Source organism: Opisthocomus hoazin, chromosome 4 (assembly GCF_030867145.1).
Source record: "Opisthocomus hoazin isolate bOpiHoa1 chromosome 4, bOpiHoa1.hap1, whole genome shotgun sequence".
In the NCBI taxonomy this organism is placed as follows: domain Eukaryota; kingdom Metazoa; phylum Chordata; class Aves; order Opisthocomiformes; family Opisthocomidae; genus Opisthocomus; species Opisthocomus hoazin.
In genome coordinates, this window is record NC_134417.1 from 14,901,020 (window position 1) to 14,919,569 (window position 18,550).

The 18,550-nt window shown below is 56.9% G+C and overlaps 2 protein-coding genes across 3 annotated transcripts; both read left to right on the forward strand.

Moving 5' to 3' along the window:
• The first annotated feature begins 2,676 nt into the window (after positions 1 to 2,676).
• Positions 2,677 to 4,602, forward strand: GP5 (glycoprotein V platelet). The gene has a single exon (XM_009944811.2). It carries the CDS (start codon positions 2,677 to 2,679, stop codon positions 4,600 to 4,602), a length of 1,926 nt encoding a protein of 641 aa, XP_009943113.2.
• Positions 4,603 to 12,973: 8,371 nt separating this feature from the next.
• LOC104338764 (uncharacterized) lies at positions 12,974 to 17,722 on the forward strand. Of its 2 annotated transcripts, XM_075417337.1 has the most exons (3): positions 12,974 to 13,049; positions 14,755 to 16,085; positions 16,442 to 17,722. In XM_075417337.1, the coding sequence occupies exons 2-3, from the start codon at positions 14,760 to 14,762 to the stop codon at positions 16,688 to 16,690; spliced, it is 1,575 nt and encodes a 524-aa protein (XP_075273452.1). In that variant the 5' UTR covers positions 12,974 to 13,049; positions 14,755 to 14,759; the 3' UTR covers positions 16,691 to 17,722. The 2 variants fall into 2 exon arrangements, with proteins under 2 accessions (XP_075273452.1, XP_075273451.1); XM_075417336.1 differs by having other exon boundaries at positions 14,755 to 16,567.
• The last annotated feature ends 828 nt before the right edge of the window (positions 17,723 to 18,550 follow it).

An 18,550-nucleotide genomic window follows, 5' to 3' on the forward strand; every position in this document is an offset into this window, starting at 1 on the left:
GGCTCACCTTCCATTTAAACACTCATTGTCAGAGCCTGTTATTTTAAAATTAAAGATATTTGAAATACCTGGTTACTTCGTTATAGAAACTTAATTTTTGCTAATATTTTGTAAACTTAAAGCTTTTCTCTCTTCAGAATCTTTCAGGCTTTAGGTTCTGTTGGCCTGTCACTACAGAAGACTTGGAGGAAAAACAGAAGGCAAATGGGTAAACCTTGGATTGCTTAGCCAAAGCGTTCAGTAGAAAACTTCATTCCTTACTCACATTGCTTTGACTCCAGTCCTGCAAGAAAGCGAAAGTCAGTGCAGCCTTGTGAAGGTACCTTGGTTGTTTAAAGTAGATGTGACCACTCTTTCAAAACCTGCTGCACCTGTGTAGCAGACTGCAGTGAAACTGAGTGTCATAACAAATTTGGATTTCTTTCCGATCATAATTCATGCTGAAATTGAGCTTTCTGACTCTCGCCAGATTTGCATTGGGTTGGGTGGAGCACATGCTCCAGAATCACTGTCGGAGAAGCTACGAGTGGTTTTTGTGCTGTTGCATGTGTGACTTCAAATGTTCTTCTGTTCTGTGAGCGGTCTCAAATTCTGCTTTTGGAGTTTCATACAACCTGTGGAAGCTGGTTTCTCACACCACTAAACGTAGGCAAAATCTGCTCTGAAGCCCAAAATATTCTTTGGCTTTTGACAGTAGTTACACAAATACGGGTGAAAGTGTTATCTAGAGGATACGTTTTGCTGTTTTACTTCCCATTTAAAGTGCGGAATCATGGTGAGGCCTGACTGCCTGCTATACTTCTAGTAAGTTCCTCTAAAAAGCAGAGAAGTTTCTGAGGTACAGTTCAAAATTCCTTTTTCATACTCGTATGAGTTTGGAAACTTGCAAGAAAGTGAAGAAGTTGTTGCACATCTTCTAGCACTGCTGAGTGTCTAACCTTCTCTTGTTGAACACTCTTGCCTTTTGCTACGAGACCAGGAGAATGGACCTCCCCAGCCTGCAGTCCAGGGTTAGCCTGTTTCTTGTTCTACAGGCTCTGGCCTGCAGTCATGCCCTCTGAGGGACCTGCATTTTTCAGTCTGTAGCACAACAGTTTGGAGGGGGGGATTACTAGGAGGATGAAATTCTCTGAAAGATTCTTTTTTGACATGGAAAAGTCCTCTGGAAGCATGAAATCTCCAGGGCTCTTTCTGGCAACTCACGGTCTCATGCGGAGAGTTGCAGAAAGCCCGGTGAGAGCCTGCGTTATGGCCCTGTGTTGCTGGCAGTGGATACCGCTAGGTGCCATGTCCTTCCCTTCCCGAGGAAGGAATGTGGATTTCACCTGTCTTCAGTACTCTGAACTTAACCCAGGATTTTTTTTTTTCTTTTAAAGTACTACCTTTTGCTTTTTTTTGATGCAGCAACTGGTTTTGATCCATGGTGGTATGTTCTTGTCAGCAGCTCAGGCACGTGAGAAGCCCTGCTATTCCACCTGACTTCTTTTTAAGTGATGGGGTTTGTACCCATGTCTGTTTGTGGAGTTGGTATGGGAGAGCTTCATCCTTGCCCCTGGAAAAGGGTATTTTGGGATGGAGCCCTCCTCTCCCCGGTGTTCTCGGTGCTGAAGACCAACACGGTGTTGGCTGTTTCGGTTATGTCTGCAGAACTTGTCCGGCTATTCCAGCAGTCCCAGCTCCTGCTTCTCCTACTCATCAGCCAGGTGCTTGACTCCTAGGTTTCTGATATGCTTGCTCTTGATGATTTCACTAAGGAAGTATTTCTAAACTGTGGAGGACTCCTGTTTGACTTGCTCTTTTAAATATTATCGTTATAGCTATTGCTTTCCTGTTCTTTTTTTTGTTTGTTTGGAAATCTAGACAACTTTCCAACTTTGTGTTAGGTTTCATGCAGACCTACCTTTACTGCTACGGCTTTCTAGCTAACTTCCTCTCGTTTCATTGTGTTTTTAATACCTCTGGTAACCTCGTATTGTGTTATGCTGTTGAAATGAGACTTGTTGGTTATCAGAGGCCCCACTGATAACTACTGTCCTGTGCTGCATGAGCTCTTGTGTGTTATTTCAGGCTACGTCAAAAATAGCCTGTTGCTGCTTCTGTGTGCTTGGGCGGTTCCAAGAAGCGATTGCTTGCAAATGCTGAGAGATGGTTTCGCAGAACTGTGTGCTGTTTTGCTTTTGGACACTTAAAATGTAGGACACCCTTTTTACCTCCATTATCTATTTTTGCAGGCTAAACTTTATTTTTAAACCTCAGGTAACCTACAATAAAAAAAATATTGTGGGTGCAGGACCTTTTGTAAACTTTTTAAAAAGACTTAGTATAATGCTTTTCTGTTCAAATAAATACAGGCCTTATGACTACGTAGAGTTTCATCATTATTTTCATATGCTTTTATTATACTTGACTAGTACAAATATAAACAAGGAATACTTGATTTACATAAGAGCTTTATCTGTACTTCTCAGTGTAATCTGAGCACCTTAGGGAGATTTGCAGTCAACTGTAATAGAGACTTTGAAGTTTGCTTTCAAGCCAAGAGAAATTTCGCACACATTTGCAGGTTTTGTGACATATTTGCACAACTTTGGCTACTAAGTTACTAACTACCTGTGATCAAATCCTGACTCTCTCTTATCTCTTGTAACAGCTAATGTTTCTGGCACTTCAACAAGGATGTTGGTATTCCGTTTGTCGGTGATGATCAAGATTTTCTTCCAGTTGGATGCATCTGTTTGTCCTGAGAAATGCCACTGCTCTTCAAAAAACGCAGTTCATTGCTCTGGTCCCCACATAAAAGACCTGGAATCATTAAATCTGCCTTGCAACATGACAGAAATTCACGTAACGGACACTAATATAACATACTTGCAGGATGTTTTTTCTAGGATGGTGCAGCTGCAGCATCTCATCTTGTCTTCAAACAACATCTCTCTGATTTCACCAAAGGCTTTTAAAGGCTTGAGAAGGCTAAAAGCCCTCAAGCTGCTTGATAATAAGCTGGTCGAACTTCCCCCAGGAGTGTTTGATGACATGGTACAGCTTCAGCAACTGATCATTGAAAATAACAGGTTGAAATCCATCGAAGGAAATCCGTTTGACAAACTAGCTAGTTTGGAGGAGCTTTTCTTGAACAAAAACCAACTGACAGCACTTCCTAGCGGCGTGCTGAAGAAACTTGCCAAACTGAGACTACTGAACTTGTCAAGAAATTATTTGGCAGCGCTGCCTGGAAATATATTTAGTGCATTAACCAGGCTTGAGAAGCTGATGCTGTATTTTAACAGGCTGTCTTCAGTAGAGTCTGGTGTGTTTGATAGCCTGAAGGAGCTGCTGGAACTCTTCCTGCATTCCAATAACATCCAGTCCATCGCCCCTGATGCATTTCATTGTCTTCATAAGCTGAGAAGCCTAACGCTCTCAAGAAACAAGCTTGAGGCTTTGCCTCCTGAGCTCTTTCTGCACTTGCATGACCTGTCTAAATTGACCTTGTACAGGAACCCACTGAAGTCTCTCCCAGAAGTATTGTTCGGAGAAATGAGGCATCTTGGTAGCCTGTGGCTGTATCACACAAAGCTCTCAACAATACCAGATTTTGTGTTCAGTAACTTGACGAATTTAGAGCTGCTTGTGCTGAGTTTTAATCCAGAGCTTAGTGTTCTTCCTAAGAATGTGTTCAGTGGTCTGAATGAACTGCGGGGCCTTTCTCTGCACACAAATAATATTTCCAGTCTGCCAGAGGGCATCTTGCTGAGCCTTCCGAAACTGCAGAACATATCCCTTTTCAATTCGAGGCTTGAGGTTCTTCCTAAAAACCTCTTTCATAATCTCAAGCACCTTCAGAAAGTTTACCTGAACAGCACTAAGCTGCAGTCTCTTCCCGGAGATTTCTTTACCACTTTACCTGAGCTGCAGGAAGTCTTCCTTGATGGCAACCCTTGGAAATGCAATTGTCAGATTCTTGGCTTCCAAGAGTGGCTCCAGAAGAGCACGGAGATAGTTAAAAATACGCCATCTCTAACATGTGACAGCCCACTAGCACTACAGAATATTTCTCTTGTGGCTCTAACAGATGATCACCTGAAGTGCCTGCCAACCACAGCCATTCCATACCTGATGTTCAGCTCAGCGTATTCCCAGGCTTCAACCTCTCTGGTGACAGAGCACTTGATATCATCTTGGGAGACTACTGTAACAGCAGTGTCCAAAATGGAGACCAGCACACCTGCATCAATTCCTCTTGCAACTCCAGGTTCTTTATACTCACATGTTCAAGATGTTGGATGGCCTAGGTTGCATTTCTCAGATGTTCTAACCCAAGCTTCTCCCAGCGTCATAGTAGACGCCAGCAGTGCTGGAGGAACAGATTTAACTACTCTTGCCTGGTGGGATGAGCTGCCAGCCCGCAGGAGTGCCAAGTTCTATTCTAATACTAGAATTGCTTATTGTCAGCTATTCTTGTGCCTTCACAGTTTGATTTTGGTACTCCAGACTGTAACCATTGTTCTCAGTCTGTATGTGATAAGTAAAACCAGGCAGCTTTTGCACTTCAGAAATACTCCTGTTCAGCCTGTAGTTCTGTTGAAATTTTTAAGAAAGTAGGGAATACCAGCCAAAGAGGGGATTAGAAGCACCATTTTGGATGCATGTTGAGCATTTGGGTAGTTCACACTTGATTCACATATGGATTACAAATCTTGATGGCAAGAGTCACAAAGACCTTGCTTTTACAGCATAATGAGAACGTGCTTTTATGTACCTTGCAGTGTTTGCCAAAAGGGACTGCAATACAGCAGTTGGTGCATGAACCCAGAGGGAGAGCTGAAGGAAAATCTGTGGTCACCTCTGCGCGGTGCTGCTGCTTTCCTGCTTTGGGCTGCAGCCCTGTCCCGGCCAGACACCGCTGCCGGCTGCCGTGCTCACGCTGCTCAGATGGAAGGGCCACCGGCATAGGGAAGTCTCCGCAGGAAGATGGCTTTAACTGTGCTTTAAGGGCTGCCTGTGCTACTCCGTATGCTATTATGCCTTATCCTGCCTGCAGTGTTTTGTCTCCTTATTGTGAAAAGAAATGGTATTTTTTGGAGGAGATGCTGGAAAAGACCTTTTGAAAATGAAGGTGGGTGCAGAATGATGTGGTGCAAGCACCTTTACTTTTTGCTTTCTGTGCTCAGCCCCTTTCCAGGACGTGGCAGGAGGAAGGGGTACCATTTAAAGCTAACAGTGCTTTCCTCTAGCTTAACCAGGGGAAAGATAAGTAAGATGCTGGACTAGGAAGTGTAATCTTGATGTATTTTGTTGTTTATTTTTTGGAAACTTTGTGACATTACTGGAAATCTGAATTTTGAGTAAACACTTTCATCCTTAAACTTTGACCAGTGCTCTGAAAAGCAAGGCATAACTCGCTGCACAATGCAGTGAGCCTTGAAACCAGAATGCCAGGCAGATGCCCAGGACCGAGGCTTGGCTGCGGAGGAGCGCAGGTGGTTTGAGAGCTGGTCGCGACGGAGCTGGGAGAAGGGATGGTCTTTCCTGGGCTTGGCTAGCAAAGCAGAGGCGTGCAGCGAGGTGGCAGAGAGCCTGCCGGATCTGAGGGCCCTGAAGTGTCGCCACCTTTTTTGAAGCTGGCTGGGGAATATATGCATCTCCATCTAATTGCAGGGTGCAGTAGCATTTTCAGTCTCAGTACTTCTTACCTTTTCTTATTCTGTAGTATTACTCCCTGACTTCCAGCCCTTTCAAGTGTTGATATGCAAAGACAACTACAAGGCAAGAGTGTGGGTTTTGGTCTTCATACTGAAACAATTTTTAATATTTTGAATTATAGGAGTATCTTAGTTTGTAAGTAGACTGGTTGCTGTCAGACTGCGTGTGCTTTGGTGGCTCTTGGATTTAACTATTAGCTTTTATCTTAATTATGTGACTTAGCTTGTTCTTAAAAGCTCTTGACGTGCTCAAAAGCTAGGGCTGGATTAAAGAGCCTCTGGATGTGGTTCCCTGGCTCCCTGGGCAGGAGAGCCTGTACTCTAGGAGTCCTTTTGCAGCCTTACTGACTTGCTGACTATGCAGGTCTTTCCTGGATGGCCTTGAAATGGCACTTTACAAGCTGGAGATGAAGAGAGCTTGCATTTGCTGCAGGTTTGTGGCTTGTTCCCTGTTGTGTGCTACTCTGAGCGATGAGAATAAACTATGGACTGCTTTGCTTCAGGGTGCTCTGCTGCTGGACTCGAGTTCCTGTTCTAGGCCATGAAAAGATGCGGTGTGCTTCTCTAGAGTTAAATAACCATTGTCTTGCTGGTGAGGTTTAACAAAATTTAGCAAGCCTGGCTAAATGGTAGGTAGAGCCATCTCTAAAGGAGGAGAAATGTGAGTTGCTACAGCTGGTGCCAAGCAAGCTGGGAATGTATTCATGAACAGAAGCACCAGAATACTGATTGCAAATATATTTGAGAAGCACAAAGCCAACATGAAGCGTTCTTGGTGGTGGTTCTGGGTTGTTACATGCTAGTGCTTAAAAAGAGGCAGTTGTTACAAATTTAGGTTCTTGGTCAGGCAACTGTAATGACCACTTAGCGTTGTTCCAGCTCCAGTGCCGTTGTACTGGTGCCACGCAAGCATCTGCTCGCAGCAGGCAGGAGATAAATGTAATCTGGACTAACGAGGGAATTGTTCTACAAACCATGCTGGTTATTGTTCGCCTCGGTGAGGCAGCAAAGAAGTGCGCTCGTGGCTATGGGCGCTTGGACTTCTAGAAAAAGCAGCAGTTCCGTCGCCACGTGCGCGTGCACCACCCTGATGCCTGAGCCCGGGACGAGCGGCAGGTCGGCAGCAGCTGCCATCGGCCCGAGCCCCCCTTGGGGCAGCCCTGCGGTGGGGCCAGCTGGGCCGGTGCTGCTCCTTTGGCTCCCGCCCGGCGCTCGCTGAGCTCTGGCGCGCGGGGGCTTTGGCACAGGGCTGCCGATGGTCGAGTGCTCGGGGGAGGATGAGTCTCTACGTGCTGTCATCGGGCTTTCCCCACGCTCCAGCCAGACGGGGAAGTGAAGTCAGCAGACAACAAAAGGCTGGAGCAGTGAGGGCTGGGGCTGTTTCACTAACCCTTCCTCTGAGGTGTCCCTGTTTTGAGCTGCCTCTGAGTCATCGCTTGTTGCCCAGCAGAGCTCAGCCTTTCCTGCAAAACTCCCTGGCCTGGGAAGTCCGAGGAGATGCTTGCTTACACCCCATCTCTGTTTCGCCTGGAGAAGGGACGCTCTTCCAGGCCAGGGTGATGGCAGGGAGGCAGCAGGGCGGGTTCCCTGGGGAGCGTACAGCTGCACCTCGGACCTGCTCTCTGGGCAGCGCTGCCTCGCTGCGGGCTCCAGGTGCCAGGGGCTCGCCATCGCCAGCGCGTTGGCAAGGTTTGTCCCGGTCCCTGCAGCCCACGTCTCTACAAACTACTGCCTGGCCTCTGCTACCAGGAAAAAGGCTGGAGGTGTCTGGTCTGCGGTCCAGGGGGTCCCTGCTGCCGGGGAAGGGGTGGATTCAAAGCACGTCTGCGCTCGGCAGCGGAGGGAACCGGCTCCACGCCCTGGGCTGCTCTGCGGGCTGGGGACGCAGGGCCGTGGTCAGCAGTGCTGTGTGGTAACCCGGCCTCCCAGTCCCGCAGCTGACTTTGGGAGCGCGTGGGGTGCGTCGCCAGCGCAGCCTGGCCAAGGGTCTGCTGTGGCTCGCTCGGTTCCCTCAGGTGCTTGTCCCTGCGGTGGCTGCTCCTGCTCTCTCTGCTTTGGAGCAGTGGGAGCCTCTGAGTACTGTGCTGGGCTGTGGGAGCACGCAGCACGTTTCCAGCCCGATGTCACCACAGGTCTGATCTCCTCTGCTTGTTGGGACTTGAGTGCACCCACTCCCCTCCTAACAGCCTGAAGAGCGTGGTGGCAAGGAGGGAATTCACTGCTGCTGAGAGTGCTGGCAGCTCTCTGCCTGCTTCCCAGCTGCTGCAGGACCCTTCCAAGCCCCCAGCACCCATGCGCTGTGTCCCCAGCACCTCTCCCTTCTGCCTCGGGAGGCCGGTAGCTGCTGGAGGGCCTTTGTCACTGCTTGCAGAGGGGAGTGAGCTCAGGTGGGCACCTATGAAAGGCAGCTCAGCCCTCCAGCGTGTAGCAGCAAGATCAGAGCCCGCACCTTGGATCCTCCCTTTCCCGGAGGCAGAGAGAAGCTGGGTGATGGCAGATGTGCTCAGAGGAGACACCCAGCAGCGCTCCATGGTTCAAGAGCGTGTGTGAGCGCTGGCTGCGAGGCAGGAGCTCTGGGATCCTCTGCCTGACGTTATGGAGCGTTGGCTGTGTCTCCTCCGGGCCTCTGCCCAGCACATCTTGCCTGGGGAAGCTGATTCAGCAGCCGTGATACTGGAGCGCAGCATTTCCGAGGGATGACAGAATAGCTGGGAGGAGATGCAGCCAAAGGCATGTACCCATGGGACAAGGCTGGGGCTGCGAGTGTTTACAGCCTCTCCCGGTGATCAGGAGGCCTGAAGCTCCTGCTGTGCCCCTGCCCCATCCAGAGATGGGCAGGCAATGGAGATGTTATGCCTTCATGTTCCTAGCCAGAGTCTGGGTTCACATCTCCTTCCCTCCTGGGTGTTCAGGGACCAATGGGCCCCAGCAAAGCCTCTTGTCTGGGCTGTGGTGGGTGAGTCCACTCCAGCGGCTCCAGGACCCATTCTGCCACCGGGCTCGCCCACTCTTCTGCAGTGGCTGCTGTAGGACTATCATGTTTCTCCGTGACGTGCCAGGCTTCCAGCTGTGCCTTTGTGTGTCTCTAGATGAAAAAAGCGCAGGGCAGGGAGCCAGCCACGGCTGGCAGCAGCTCTGCAGCCTGCTCTGCACTCCTCCTGGGTGTGGGGAGCGGGATGGGGCCCCTTCCCCCTTGGGTGGTGGGAGTGGGTCCCTGGGGCCCTTCCTGGTGCCAGGGATGGCTTTACAGAGATGGAGAATGGGATGAAGCTGGTGCAGCAAAGGCTTCGCAGTGCATGAGCAGGGACAGCCATCGCCTCCTGCTCCAGCCGGTCCTTCCCCCTTCTCGCAGCGCCCATCGGACAAGCTCTTTCCGCTTCGGATTATCTCTCCAGGCGGACTTGGCTGCAAGCCCCGCATTCCTTCCAGCCTAGCGCTGCCCTGAGCCCGCGCCAAGCCCTGCGTGCTGCTGCTATCGCTCGGGGCTTGGGCCAGCGCTGAGCCTGGAGGAGATGGTCCTGCTGGCCAGGCCAGCCCCGCTGGCGCTCGAGTTCTGAAATGCTGTTTTCCTCGAGCTCCAAGAGGTTTCGTGGTGGGTCTCGTGCTGGTGCTTGCACGGAGGTTAGCCTGATGGCCAGCTCTGCTGCCCGTCCTGGAGGGACCAGGGCTGCTGCTCCTTCCCACCCTGCTCATGCGCTTCCCCAGGGAAGGCAGGACCTGTCACCATCCCTTGCCGCAGATGCAGATGGGGCATCCTGCAGCCCTGGCTGTGCACACCTCGAGCGGGGAGCTGAGGAGGCTGTGGGGGCTGGGTCGCTGGCCCTGTGGAGGAGGGTTGGGGGGGGTGTGGTGGGGAAGGGGCTGCTGGTGCCTCTCTGGTGCGTGGTGGGGGTACCCAGCACCAGTCCCCAAGTGAATTCATGCACCTTCCTTCACCCTTCAGCTGTGGCTTGAGCCTACGTGTCCTGTTGCATGGCTCAGGCCTGCAGGTGTTGTCCCCCTCCCCTGGCCCCCAGCCCTCCACCCTCCTCCTCCAGTTCAGCAGAGCAGAGCTTGGCCTGGTGCCCGGGTCAGCCGGCCTCGGCGAGCACCGGGGGCCGCCGTGGGGGTTTCCCATAGCGTGGTGGGCTTCGCAGCAGTGCAAAATAACAGAGGGGGGTGGGGGTGTCCGAATTCTGCGCTGCGGGGAGCAGAGGGGCCTGGGGCTGTCCTGTCCCTCCCAGGGGCACCGATTCGCCCGGGAGCCGGAGGTGTGCAGGAGCGGGGGCTGAAGCGAGGGCCGGGGGGAGCAGGGCTGCGCGGCAGCATGGCGTGGGTGAGCGTGCTCAGCTGTTTGGCAGATGAGCGATGCGCTCTCCCGGCCAAGCCCACAAGCTGCTAATTTTAGCGATGACATGAATTTTTCCAAGCAGTCTCGAGTCCCTTGGTGACTCGGAGCTGCTCGGCTTTGCCGTGCCTGTCGCCCTTCCTGTGGGGATGTGCTGCGGGGACTGTCCCGCTGTCCGGGAGCGGGGCCGACCTCCCCAGAAATAGGTGATGCTGCTGTTCTGGGGCTCCTGTGGTGTTTGGGGCTGAGCTCGGTGACGGGGAGCACCAGGGCTTGTGCAAGAGGCCACAGGGCAGATGGGGCGCTGGTGGGGCTGGGAACCCGGGCTGCGTTGAGTGCAAGCGGCTTGGCATGGCCGAGGGTTGCTGGCTCCTGGCCCTGCCAGGGTCCAGGAGCCACAGCTGGGGTTGCATCAAAGTGCAAAGGGCAATCCAGCCCCCCAGCCATGACCACAGGTTTTGCTGTCACCCACATCTCACAGGGGCACAGGGTCTGGCAGGTGCCCACCCTTGGGGTCTATCGTTCCCTTGGAGGTGTGGGGATGCGGCAGTGACTCAATGCCAGCCTGAGCTGGGTCTGGGAGGTTCAGCCCTTCTCTGGCTGGTGCAGCTGGAGCTGGGGAAGGTCCTCAGAGCACTGCTGGACCCTGGAGCTTTCGCATGGCATGAGGTTTGCTCTGCTCCATCCAGTGCCGTGTGAGCTCCCAGCTATGCGAGCAGCCTCCCTTTGCAAAACGCTTATCTCACCCGCAATGACATCCACATGCTGTCTCGGGGAGCTGCCTCTCCCCTCCAGATGTGCAGAGCGTGTCCGTGCTGCTGTCCCAAGCTCTCACACCCTCTGCTCCTCTCCATTGTGCGTAGCCCGGGGCAAGCTCCGGTGCATTCACCCCCGGGAGCAGCTCCCTCTCCGCTGCGGGTGCGGTGCACGGGCTTGGGCTGTTACTCAGCCTTGCTTTATTTTTAGGGATGTCTTGAAAACAGACTCGCCCTTCCCAGCCAGGGGCTGGAGCCAGGCTCCCGAGGCCTGGGTAGAGGCAGCTGGGTTTTTGGCAGGGCTGTTACCTGGGCTCCTTTGAAGCTTCGGGTGCTCTGCGTGGCCGTAGGGACTGTGACCTGATCACCCCCTCCTGGGGGCAGGGTGCTTGAGGGTACCCACTGCTGCATCCCTGAGGCAGCGCTGCTTGGAAGGAGTTGAGTCCGACATTCCTCTGTCGGACTGGGCTCGTGGTGGTGGTTTTTCGGAAGTGCTGGGGTTTAATTTCTGTGTTGCCTTGCTGGAAAGCTGTGTGCTTCTGGGGTGAGTCAGAGCAGGCAGGAGCCCAGCGGGGCTGGCCCTGGCGGCGGGCAGACAGAGCCGGCGATAAGGGTGCGATAAGGCCATGAGAGCCCTGCTCTCGTGCCAGGGCTGCAGGGAACAGGCAGCTCTCAAGCCCGCTGCCTGACCGTCAGCTGCATCGCTGTCAAGGAAGCGGGGAGGTTATTCTGGGAACCATGGAACTGGGAAAATCTGCTACGTCAGTCAATCGTGAGCTAAAGCGCTTACAAGAGGTGTTTTCGAAATGCCCCTGCTCCGTGCCCAAATCTCTGGACTTTGCCCCAGGGGCCAGCAGGGAACGTGGCGAGGCAGTAGCCCCAGCTTGAGTGCTCACTCCCCAGCAGGGGAGGGGTCTGTGGCCATCCCACGGCAGCCGGGCCACCCAAGCAATCTGACATATAAGCAGCTGAGGTCCAACTCCTGATGCTCTTCCCACCATCCCTGTCGCCTTCCTCTGAGTCTGGCTGGAGACTCCCCTCTCCAGCCCTGCAGTCTGCTATTTATCCTGGTCTGGTCCCTGCTCTGAACAGGGTCCTGGTCCCCAGCACTGCCCTGCGCCCTCCCAGCCCTCCCGGCACCCCGCGCTGCGGCATGGAGATGGAGGCAGCCTTCCTCCCCGTCGCCGGCAGCTCATTAGCGCTGGCTGGGACCTAAGCAGGGGCTGCTGTGGCTGGCGGAAACATGGGTGGGCTGAGACGGGATAAGACGTGGTCAGGGAAATTCCAGCTGCCCCGTGGTTAGCACAGGGCTGCTCCGGTTCCGGGAAGCCTGAAGGGGTCACGCGTGCTGGCTCTCCTTAGCTGCTTCCTCCCGAATATCCGTTCCCGGCGGCTGCTGGACTGGGGCTGCCCAGGAGAGGTGGGCGAGGAGGAGGACCTGGGCTGGGTGCCGCTTTGGGGCTGCGAGGCTGCCTGCGGTCGGCATCGAGGAGCTTTCTCAGCTCGCCCAGGCACGGTGGAGCTGCTGGGAGATGCTCCGGCTCCTGAGGGCTCTCTGCAGCAGCCTGGCTGCCAACCGGCACCAGCAACGCCGCTGACCCCTGCATGGAGCCTGCTCCCTGGCCGGGCTGGGTGAAGTGCCTGCGGGGCAGAGCCCTGGAGCGGGTACTTGCGGGTTCCTGGCCCGTTTGGGGGTAGTGAACCAGAGCTGTGAGCCCGGGCAGTGTCGGAGTGCTGGGGGCTGCCCTGGGCTGAGGCACGGCCGGAGGTCCCGACGCTTGCAGGGGCCATAGCTAGGGAGGCAAGTGCTGAGGGCATGCTGTGGAGCAGCCCCGGTGAGAACGTGTGCCAGCAACGGGCAGGATCATGTCCAGGGCCTGGCTTTGCCTCCCCTGTCCCCATGGTCACGGCACTGAGCCATGTCCCACCAAGAGCAGGGGGGTCCCGGAGCCAGGCTGCTACCTGGGCGCTGGCTGACGTGAGCAGCGCGTTTGCGGGGCCGGCTGCTCGTCTTCAGACAAGAGCATGGGGGTTCAGGAGAGGGAAACCCAAAACTCCATCCTTGAGATGGCTGCTGTGTTTGCCGAGGAAACAGGAGTTGGAAGCAGCTCTGCTCCAGCGCTTTCCCTAACCCCGGCGCTGCCCCTGTGCTGATTCATTGATTTGGACGGGTTATATACTGGGAGGGGAAGCATGAACCACACTCGGCTCTCTTGCCAGCACGGAGCTGTGCTCGCTCAGCGCTCCCGGCTGCAGGACACTCGGGTAAGTCTCCTCTCTGCCTCCGCTCCCACGAGTGGCCCTGGGCCTGGGGGACTCCCGGGGCAGCTCCAAGGGGTGGTGGCGTGGCGGTGGGTCTTGCATGTTCAGCAGCTTTTGACCTGATAGACATTGTCTTGCAAGGGTTCTCCAACAAAGCGAGACCACTTAGGCACTGTGGGAGCTGAAATAGTTACACAGACAATGTATCTTAAATAATAACCAATAGAGAAAATTAAGGGGGGGCAAAGTAACATTTAGGGGGGGGCTGAGGTTAGAAGCAGTGGGATGCTGAGGGGCTGAGTGGTAGGGAATATTCAGCCCCTCAGTCTGTAAACTTTTTGTCCCTAGAAAAAAAGATAAATTGTTTTCAGCTGCTGTTCCTGAAGGGTGCTCCAGCTTGGATGCTGTCTGAGTTGCCTCACTAGGGAGTGACAAGAGCAGGGCTTTTGATGTGCAAAGCGCTTGGGGAAGTTTATAAATGGCTCACTATAAACAAAGCTGTTCTTGGATGCAAATGGTTTCCATATGAGAAACATAAACTGTGCTGGCTCGTGGAGCGTTCCTCCCTCCCCGCCGAAGAGCCAGCGTCTCCCCTGGAGGGAGCCTGGGGCGGAGGGCAGGGGCTGTGCCCCAGCACCCCGGGGGGCTGTGCCAGCTGGGACGCCATGCCCGGACCCTGCGCTGCCTGCTTGCCCGTCTGGCTGAGCTGGGCTCCGAGTTGGACGAGCCGTGGGTTTTCTCCCTCCTCTGTGCCACTCAAAGCTGTTCGCGGAGGGCTGCTCCGCGCCAGCCTGGCACAGGGCTGCTGCTTTGATCTAGGGATGGAGAGGAGGAGAGGGTGTCCGTGGTGGCCATACTTGAGGGGTGCCGGAGGAACTCGCTGCACAGCCCTCACTGCCCTTGGGCTCCAGCGCTCCCCCAGGCACAACCCCTGTGACCAGCCTGCCACACACAGGCGTCCACAGCAGACACCCTGCTTCCACAGCCAACAGTGGCCAGGGCTGAGACCTCCTGCTGGGGCTGGGGTGCAGACTGGGCCACCCCTGTACCCACCAAGACCTTCTGCTGGGGCTGGGGTGCAGACAGGGCCACCCCTATACCCTGGGCTGGGGAGCTGGCAGGGGGTCCCATTGGCCCAGGCTCCTGCAGGATCAGAGCTAAACCACTGCTGGGCAACAGGTGCCAGCACTGGTCCTGGCTCCCCAGAGGGGTCTGAAAGCTGCTCGCTGCTGGGTAGAGCCAGGAGGGTCCTTGGGGGGGCTGGGGGACCACCTTTTTGCCTGCTCCCACCCAGCACCCCTGGGACCCGCTCGGCTGCGAGTGCCGCTGGCCGGCTCCGGCGAAGGTCCCGGCTGTTCGGTGACGCCGCGAGGCCCGTGCTGCTGGTAGCAGCTGGCCACGCTCGCTGCAAAACAGGAAACCACCGCCCTCCTGGCCGCTGGAGGAGCCGAGCGAGGGGGACGCCAGGGATGCCACTAATAGCTGTGGTATGGCAGCCAGGCGCCGCGGCCCCCGGCTCTGTCCTGCTCTGCGTGCCTGCCCCCAGCCTTCCTCGCCTGCCCTCCTCTGCCTCACTGCCATGCTGGGGGCAGGATGGCCACGGTCCTGGTGACCTTTTCCAGGGGGAAAGCAGCACCCATCCCTGGCAGTGGCCCTGGGAGCTGGGAAACCACAGGGCCTTAGCCCCCCTCCTCTGCTTTTGCTGCAGGCCCGATGGAGCAGGGAGGCTGGCAGCAGTGGCTGCTGCTGGTGGTGGGCATCCAGCTGGCCGGTGGCCAGTGCCCGGAGCAGTGCCAGTGCATCCGCACCGCCCAGGTGGAATGCTCCGGCGCCGGCATCACCGCGGTCCCCGGCCCCATCCCCGCGAACGCCATGACGCTCCAGATCATCAACACACACATCACCGAGCTGGGCGACGCGTCCTTCGGCAACGCCTCCCTGCTGATCGGGCTGCGCATTGAGAAGAACAACCTGTCGCGCATCAGCCCCGGGGCCTTCCAGCACCTGCCCGACCTGCGCTACCTCAGCCTGGCCAGCAACAAGCTGCAGGAGCTCCCCGTGCAGGTCTTCGAGCCTCTGGACAAGCTGGAGTCGCTTCTTCTCTCCAGCAACCAGATCCTCCAGGTCGAGCCTTCCCACTTTGCCCACCTGAGCAACCTCAAGGAGCTGCAGCTGCACGGGAACAACCTGCAGGAGCTGAAGGAGGGGTTGTTCGACCAGCTCACCAGCCTTACCAAGCTCAACCTGGCCAGGAACAACATCGACCGCCTGCCGCCGCGGGCCTTCGAGCGGCTGGCGCGGCTGCAGGTGCTGCGGCTCTATGAGAACCGGCTCCGGCAGATCCCGGCGGGCGCCTTCGATGGGCTGCCGGAGCTGCAGGAGCTGGGGCTGCACCAGAACCAGCTAGAGACACTGTCCCCAGAGCTCTTTGTGCACAACGGGAACCTGCAGAAGCTCTACCTGTCCAACAACCTCCTCGCCACCCTGCCGAGTGGCATCTTCTTGCCCCTGCATGCCCTCGCCAAGATCACCTTGCACGTCAACCGCCTCCGGGACATCTCCCCTGGTGCCTTCGGTCCCATGCCCGACCTGCGGGAGCTGTGGCTCTACGAGAACGAGCTTTCCACCCTCCCTGAAGCTGTCTTCAGCAACCTTACCCAGCTGCAGCTCCTGGTCCTCAGCAAGAACCGGCTGCGCTCCGTGGCGCCGGGGACTTTCCGGGGCTTGGGTGAGCTGCTGGAGCTGTCGCTGCACTCCAACACCCTGCGTCGCCTGGATGCCCAGGCGCTGGAGGGGCTGCCCAAGCTGCAGAACATCTCCCTGCACCACAACCAGCTGCAGGCGCTGCCGCGGGGCCTCTTCAGGGCCACCCCGGGGCTGCGGCACCTGCAGCTGCACGCCAACGCCCTGGAGTACCTGCCCGCCGGCATCTTCTCCCCGCTGGCCGCCCTGCGAGAGGTGAAGCTGCACAACAACTCCTGGCGCTGCGACGAGGGCATCCTGCCCCTGCGGGGCTGGCTGGAGGACAACCCCTACAAGGTGGGCGAGACACCCCCTCTCTGTGCCAAGCCCCCCGCCCTGCGGGGCACCCCCATTGCCGGGCTGCTGCGGGACCAGCTCCTCACCCCCTGGCCCCCCACTGCCTCCCCGCATCCCAGCAGCCCACTCCCTGCTCGCCCCTCCGAGGAGGCATCGCCGGATGGTGCCTGGACGGAGCCCCCCGTGGGGCTGCCGGTCTCCCCCCAGACGGAGGAAGAGGAGGAGGAGGAGGAGGAGGAGGGGAGGGGGCAGTGGGGGCTGACACGCATGCAGAGCGGGGTGGTGGTGGCCGTCATCGTGCTGGTGTGTGTGGCCCTGCTCGCTGCTCTGGTGGCACTGGTGGTCTACGGCTGTAGGAAGAAGAGCCACACCGTGCTCATGAGGATGAAGGCACCCAACGAAGCCTGAGGCCCCCCGGCAGACCCCGAGGGGAGCAGTGCTGGCAGGGCGTCCTCCCCCGTGGGGCCAAGGGACGTGATGGCGGCTCTGTGTCAGCTGCCCTTGCTGATTGGGATGGGCCAGCGTCACCCCGCGTGCTGCGTGTCCCCCTGTCCTGCTCTGCTCTGCCCTGCCCCTGCTCCGCATTGGGGCGTCCCCCCAGGTGACCCCACGGCTGCCCTCCGCCCCCAGCCCCTCCTGCCTCCAGCGCAGCCTCTGCGCCCATTCCCTGCCTGGGAGCCACAGCCGGGGTGGGAGGTGCTGAGAGGGACCCCCTTGAGCAGGCAGCCACAGCCTGGCCATGATGGTGCTTACCCCAAACAACGGGACCTCCCCGTCCTTCACCTCGCATCGCCCCCCTCCCACGCTGCCTGCTGCCCACACCCAGCCCCCTCCCAGCTGGGTGCCAGCCATCACACAGGGCGAGGAGCTGACCGGGCGCCTTCTGCTCCCCCGAGCCCTTGCTGCCCACCGGTGCTACCCCCCTGCGTCGTGCCCTGCCCCACACCTGCGGAGGGCCGGGGGGCTGCACTGGGCTCTGCTGCCAGGGGGTTACGGGGCTGGGCGGTGGGTGCAAGGGGTCTGCCAGGGGCTGGGAAAGGCTCCTGCGCTTGTGCCCTAGGGGTGCTCCTGCTGTACCCTGACCCTGGTCCTCGCTGCCTCCATACCCTTGTGTGACCTCCACCGGCTACTGAGCAGCCAGGCCCTGCTCTGCCTGGCAAAGCTTCTTCCTCTTCCTCCCTCGAGTGCCCTCCTGTCTGTGCCCGGTCCTGCTGCCTGCTGGCAGCCCTCAGGCAGCGGGGATGCTGGTAGCACATGGAGCAGGGGGTCGGCAAGTGCTGGCTGCTCTGCAGTTCGCAGGTGGGTGCTGTGCCACCACAGCACCTGCACTCAGCGGCCACTCTGTCTCCTCTGGCCGTGGCACGGCCACAGCGGGGTCCAGCTCACCTCTGTGCGTGGTGCGGCACTGCCAAGCTGCCTGGGGATCGCTGCCACGGGACGAGGGTCACACTTGGTGCGCACCCCACACCGCTGGCTGCTCACAGCACCCCGGGAGCCAGCGCTGGCACGAGCAGCCCCGTGCTGGTGGACATGATGGGATGCTCCTCTGAGCTGAGACCTGCATGGTGGTGGGAGACACAGGACTGTGCTGCGGGGCTGTAGGGTGCTGCTCTGTGACCTCTCCATTAAAGTGAAGTTGTCCACCCCTCCAGTACCAAAGAGCTGTTTATTTGCTCCTTTGCTGTGTACAGCTGCGGAGTGACCCAGAAGGGACAGGACCAAGCACTTGATTTCCACTCCTAAGAGATTTTTTTCTTGTTGAGGAAAAGCCCATACAGGGTTGTGGCGCTGGGAGAGGGTTAGTAGGCTGTGGTCGAGAGCCCATGCTGGTCCCTGGGCTCCAACCTGAGGTGAGGCACAAGGAGGGCTCAGCCATCCAACAGCAGCAGGATGGCTTTTGGAGAACGAGCTGAGACTTCAGCAAGCTTCTGGATGGAGACACCAAACTGCCTCCTGTGCAGTCCACTGCCCGGAGCAGGGCCCTGAGTGTTTCCCCAGCACCACCCTGGGGTGGGGGGGAGCTCGCTCGGCTCCCTTCACAGCTGGGTGCTGCTGCCTTGTGTCAGCTGAGTTTTGCCGTGTGTCACCGTCTGCTCCATCGGTCCGGCTGCAGGCACGTAAGTGTCCCTCGTCCTGCCTCTGGAGCTGCCTCCATGGCCGCTGCCACTCCAGCCCGTTCCAACACAGGCCCTTGCAGGGCAGCCCTGGAGCTGGTGTATGCTGCTCCCCCAGGAAAGTTGCAAGCTTCCAGGGAGTCCAGCTGGTCCACGGGTCCCTCTGGCCATCCCACCGCTGGCTGGGTGCACGCCATGGGCTGTAAAACACCTGGTGTGTCTCAAGATGATGGTCCCAGAGTGGTCCCATCCCCATGGCGTTGCTCTGCCTTGCTAAGCTGTGCCTGATCGCCTCTCTTGTATAAGAAACATTTGCTAGCACCACTTCCCAGTGAGATCTAAGAAAGTCCA

Excerpts from the sequence above, each read along its gene's own strand:
- LOC104338764 (XM_075417336.1), top strand. The coding sequence starts at position 14,760 with ATGGAGCAGGGAGGCTGGCAGCAGTGGCTGCTGCTGGTGGTGGGCATC.
- GP5 (XM_009944811.2), top strand. The coding sequence starts at position 2,677 with ATGTTGGTATTCCGTTTGTCGGTGATGATCAAGATTTTCTTCCAGTTG.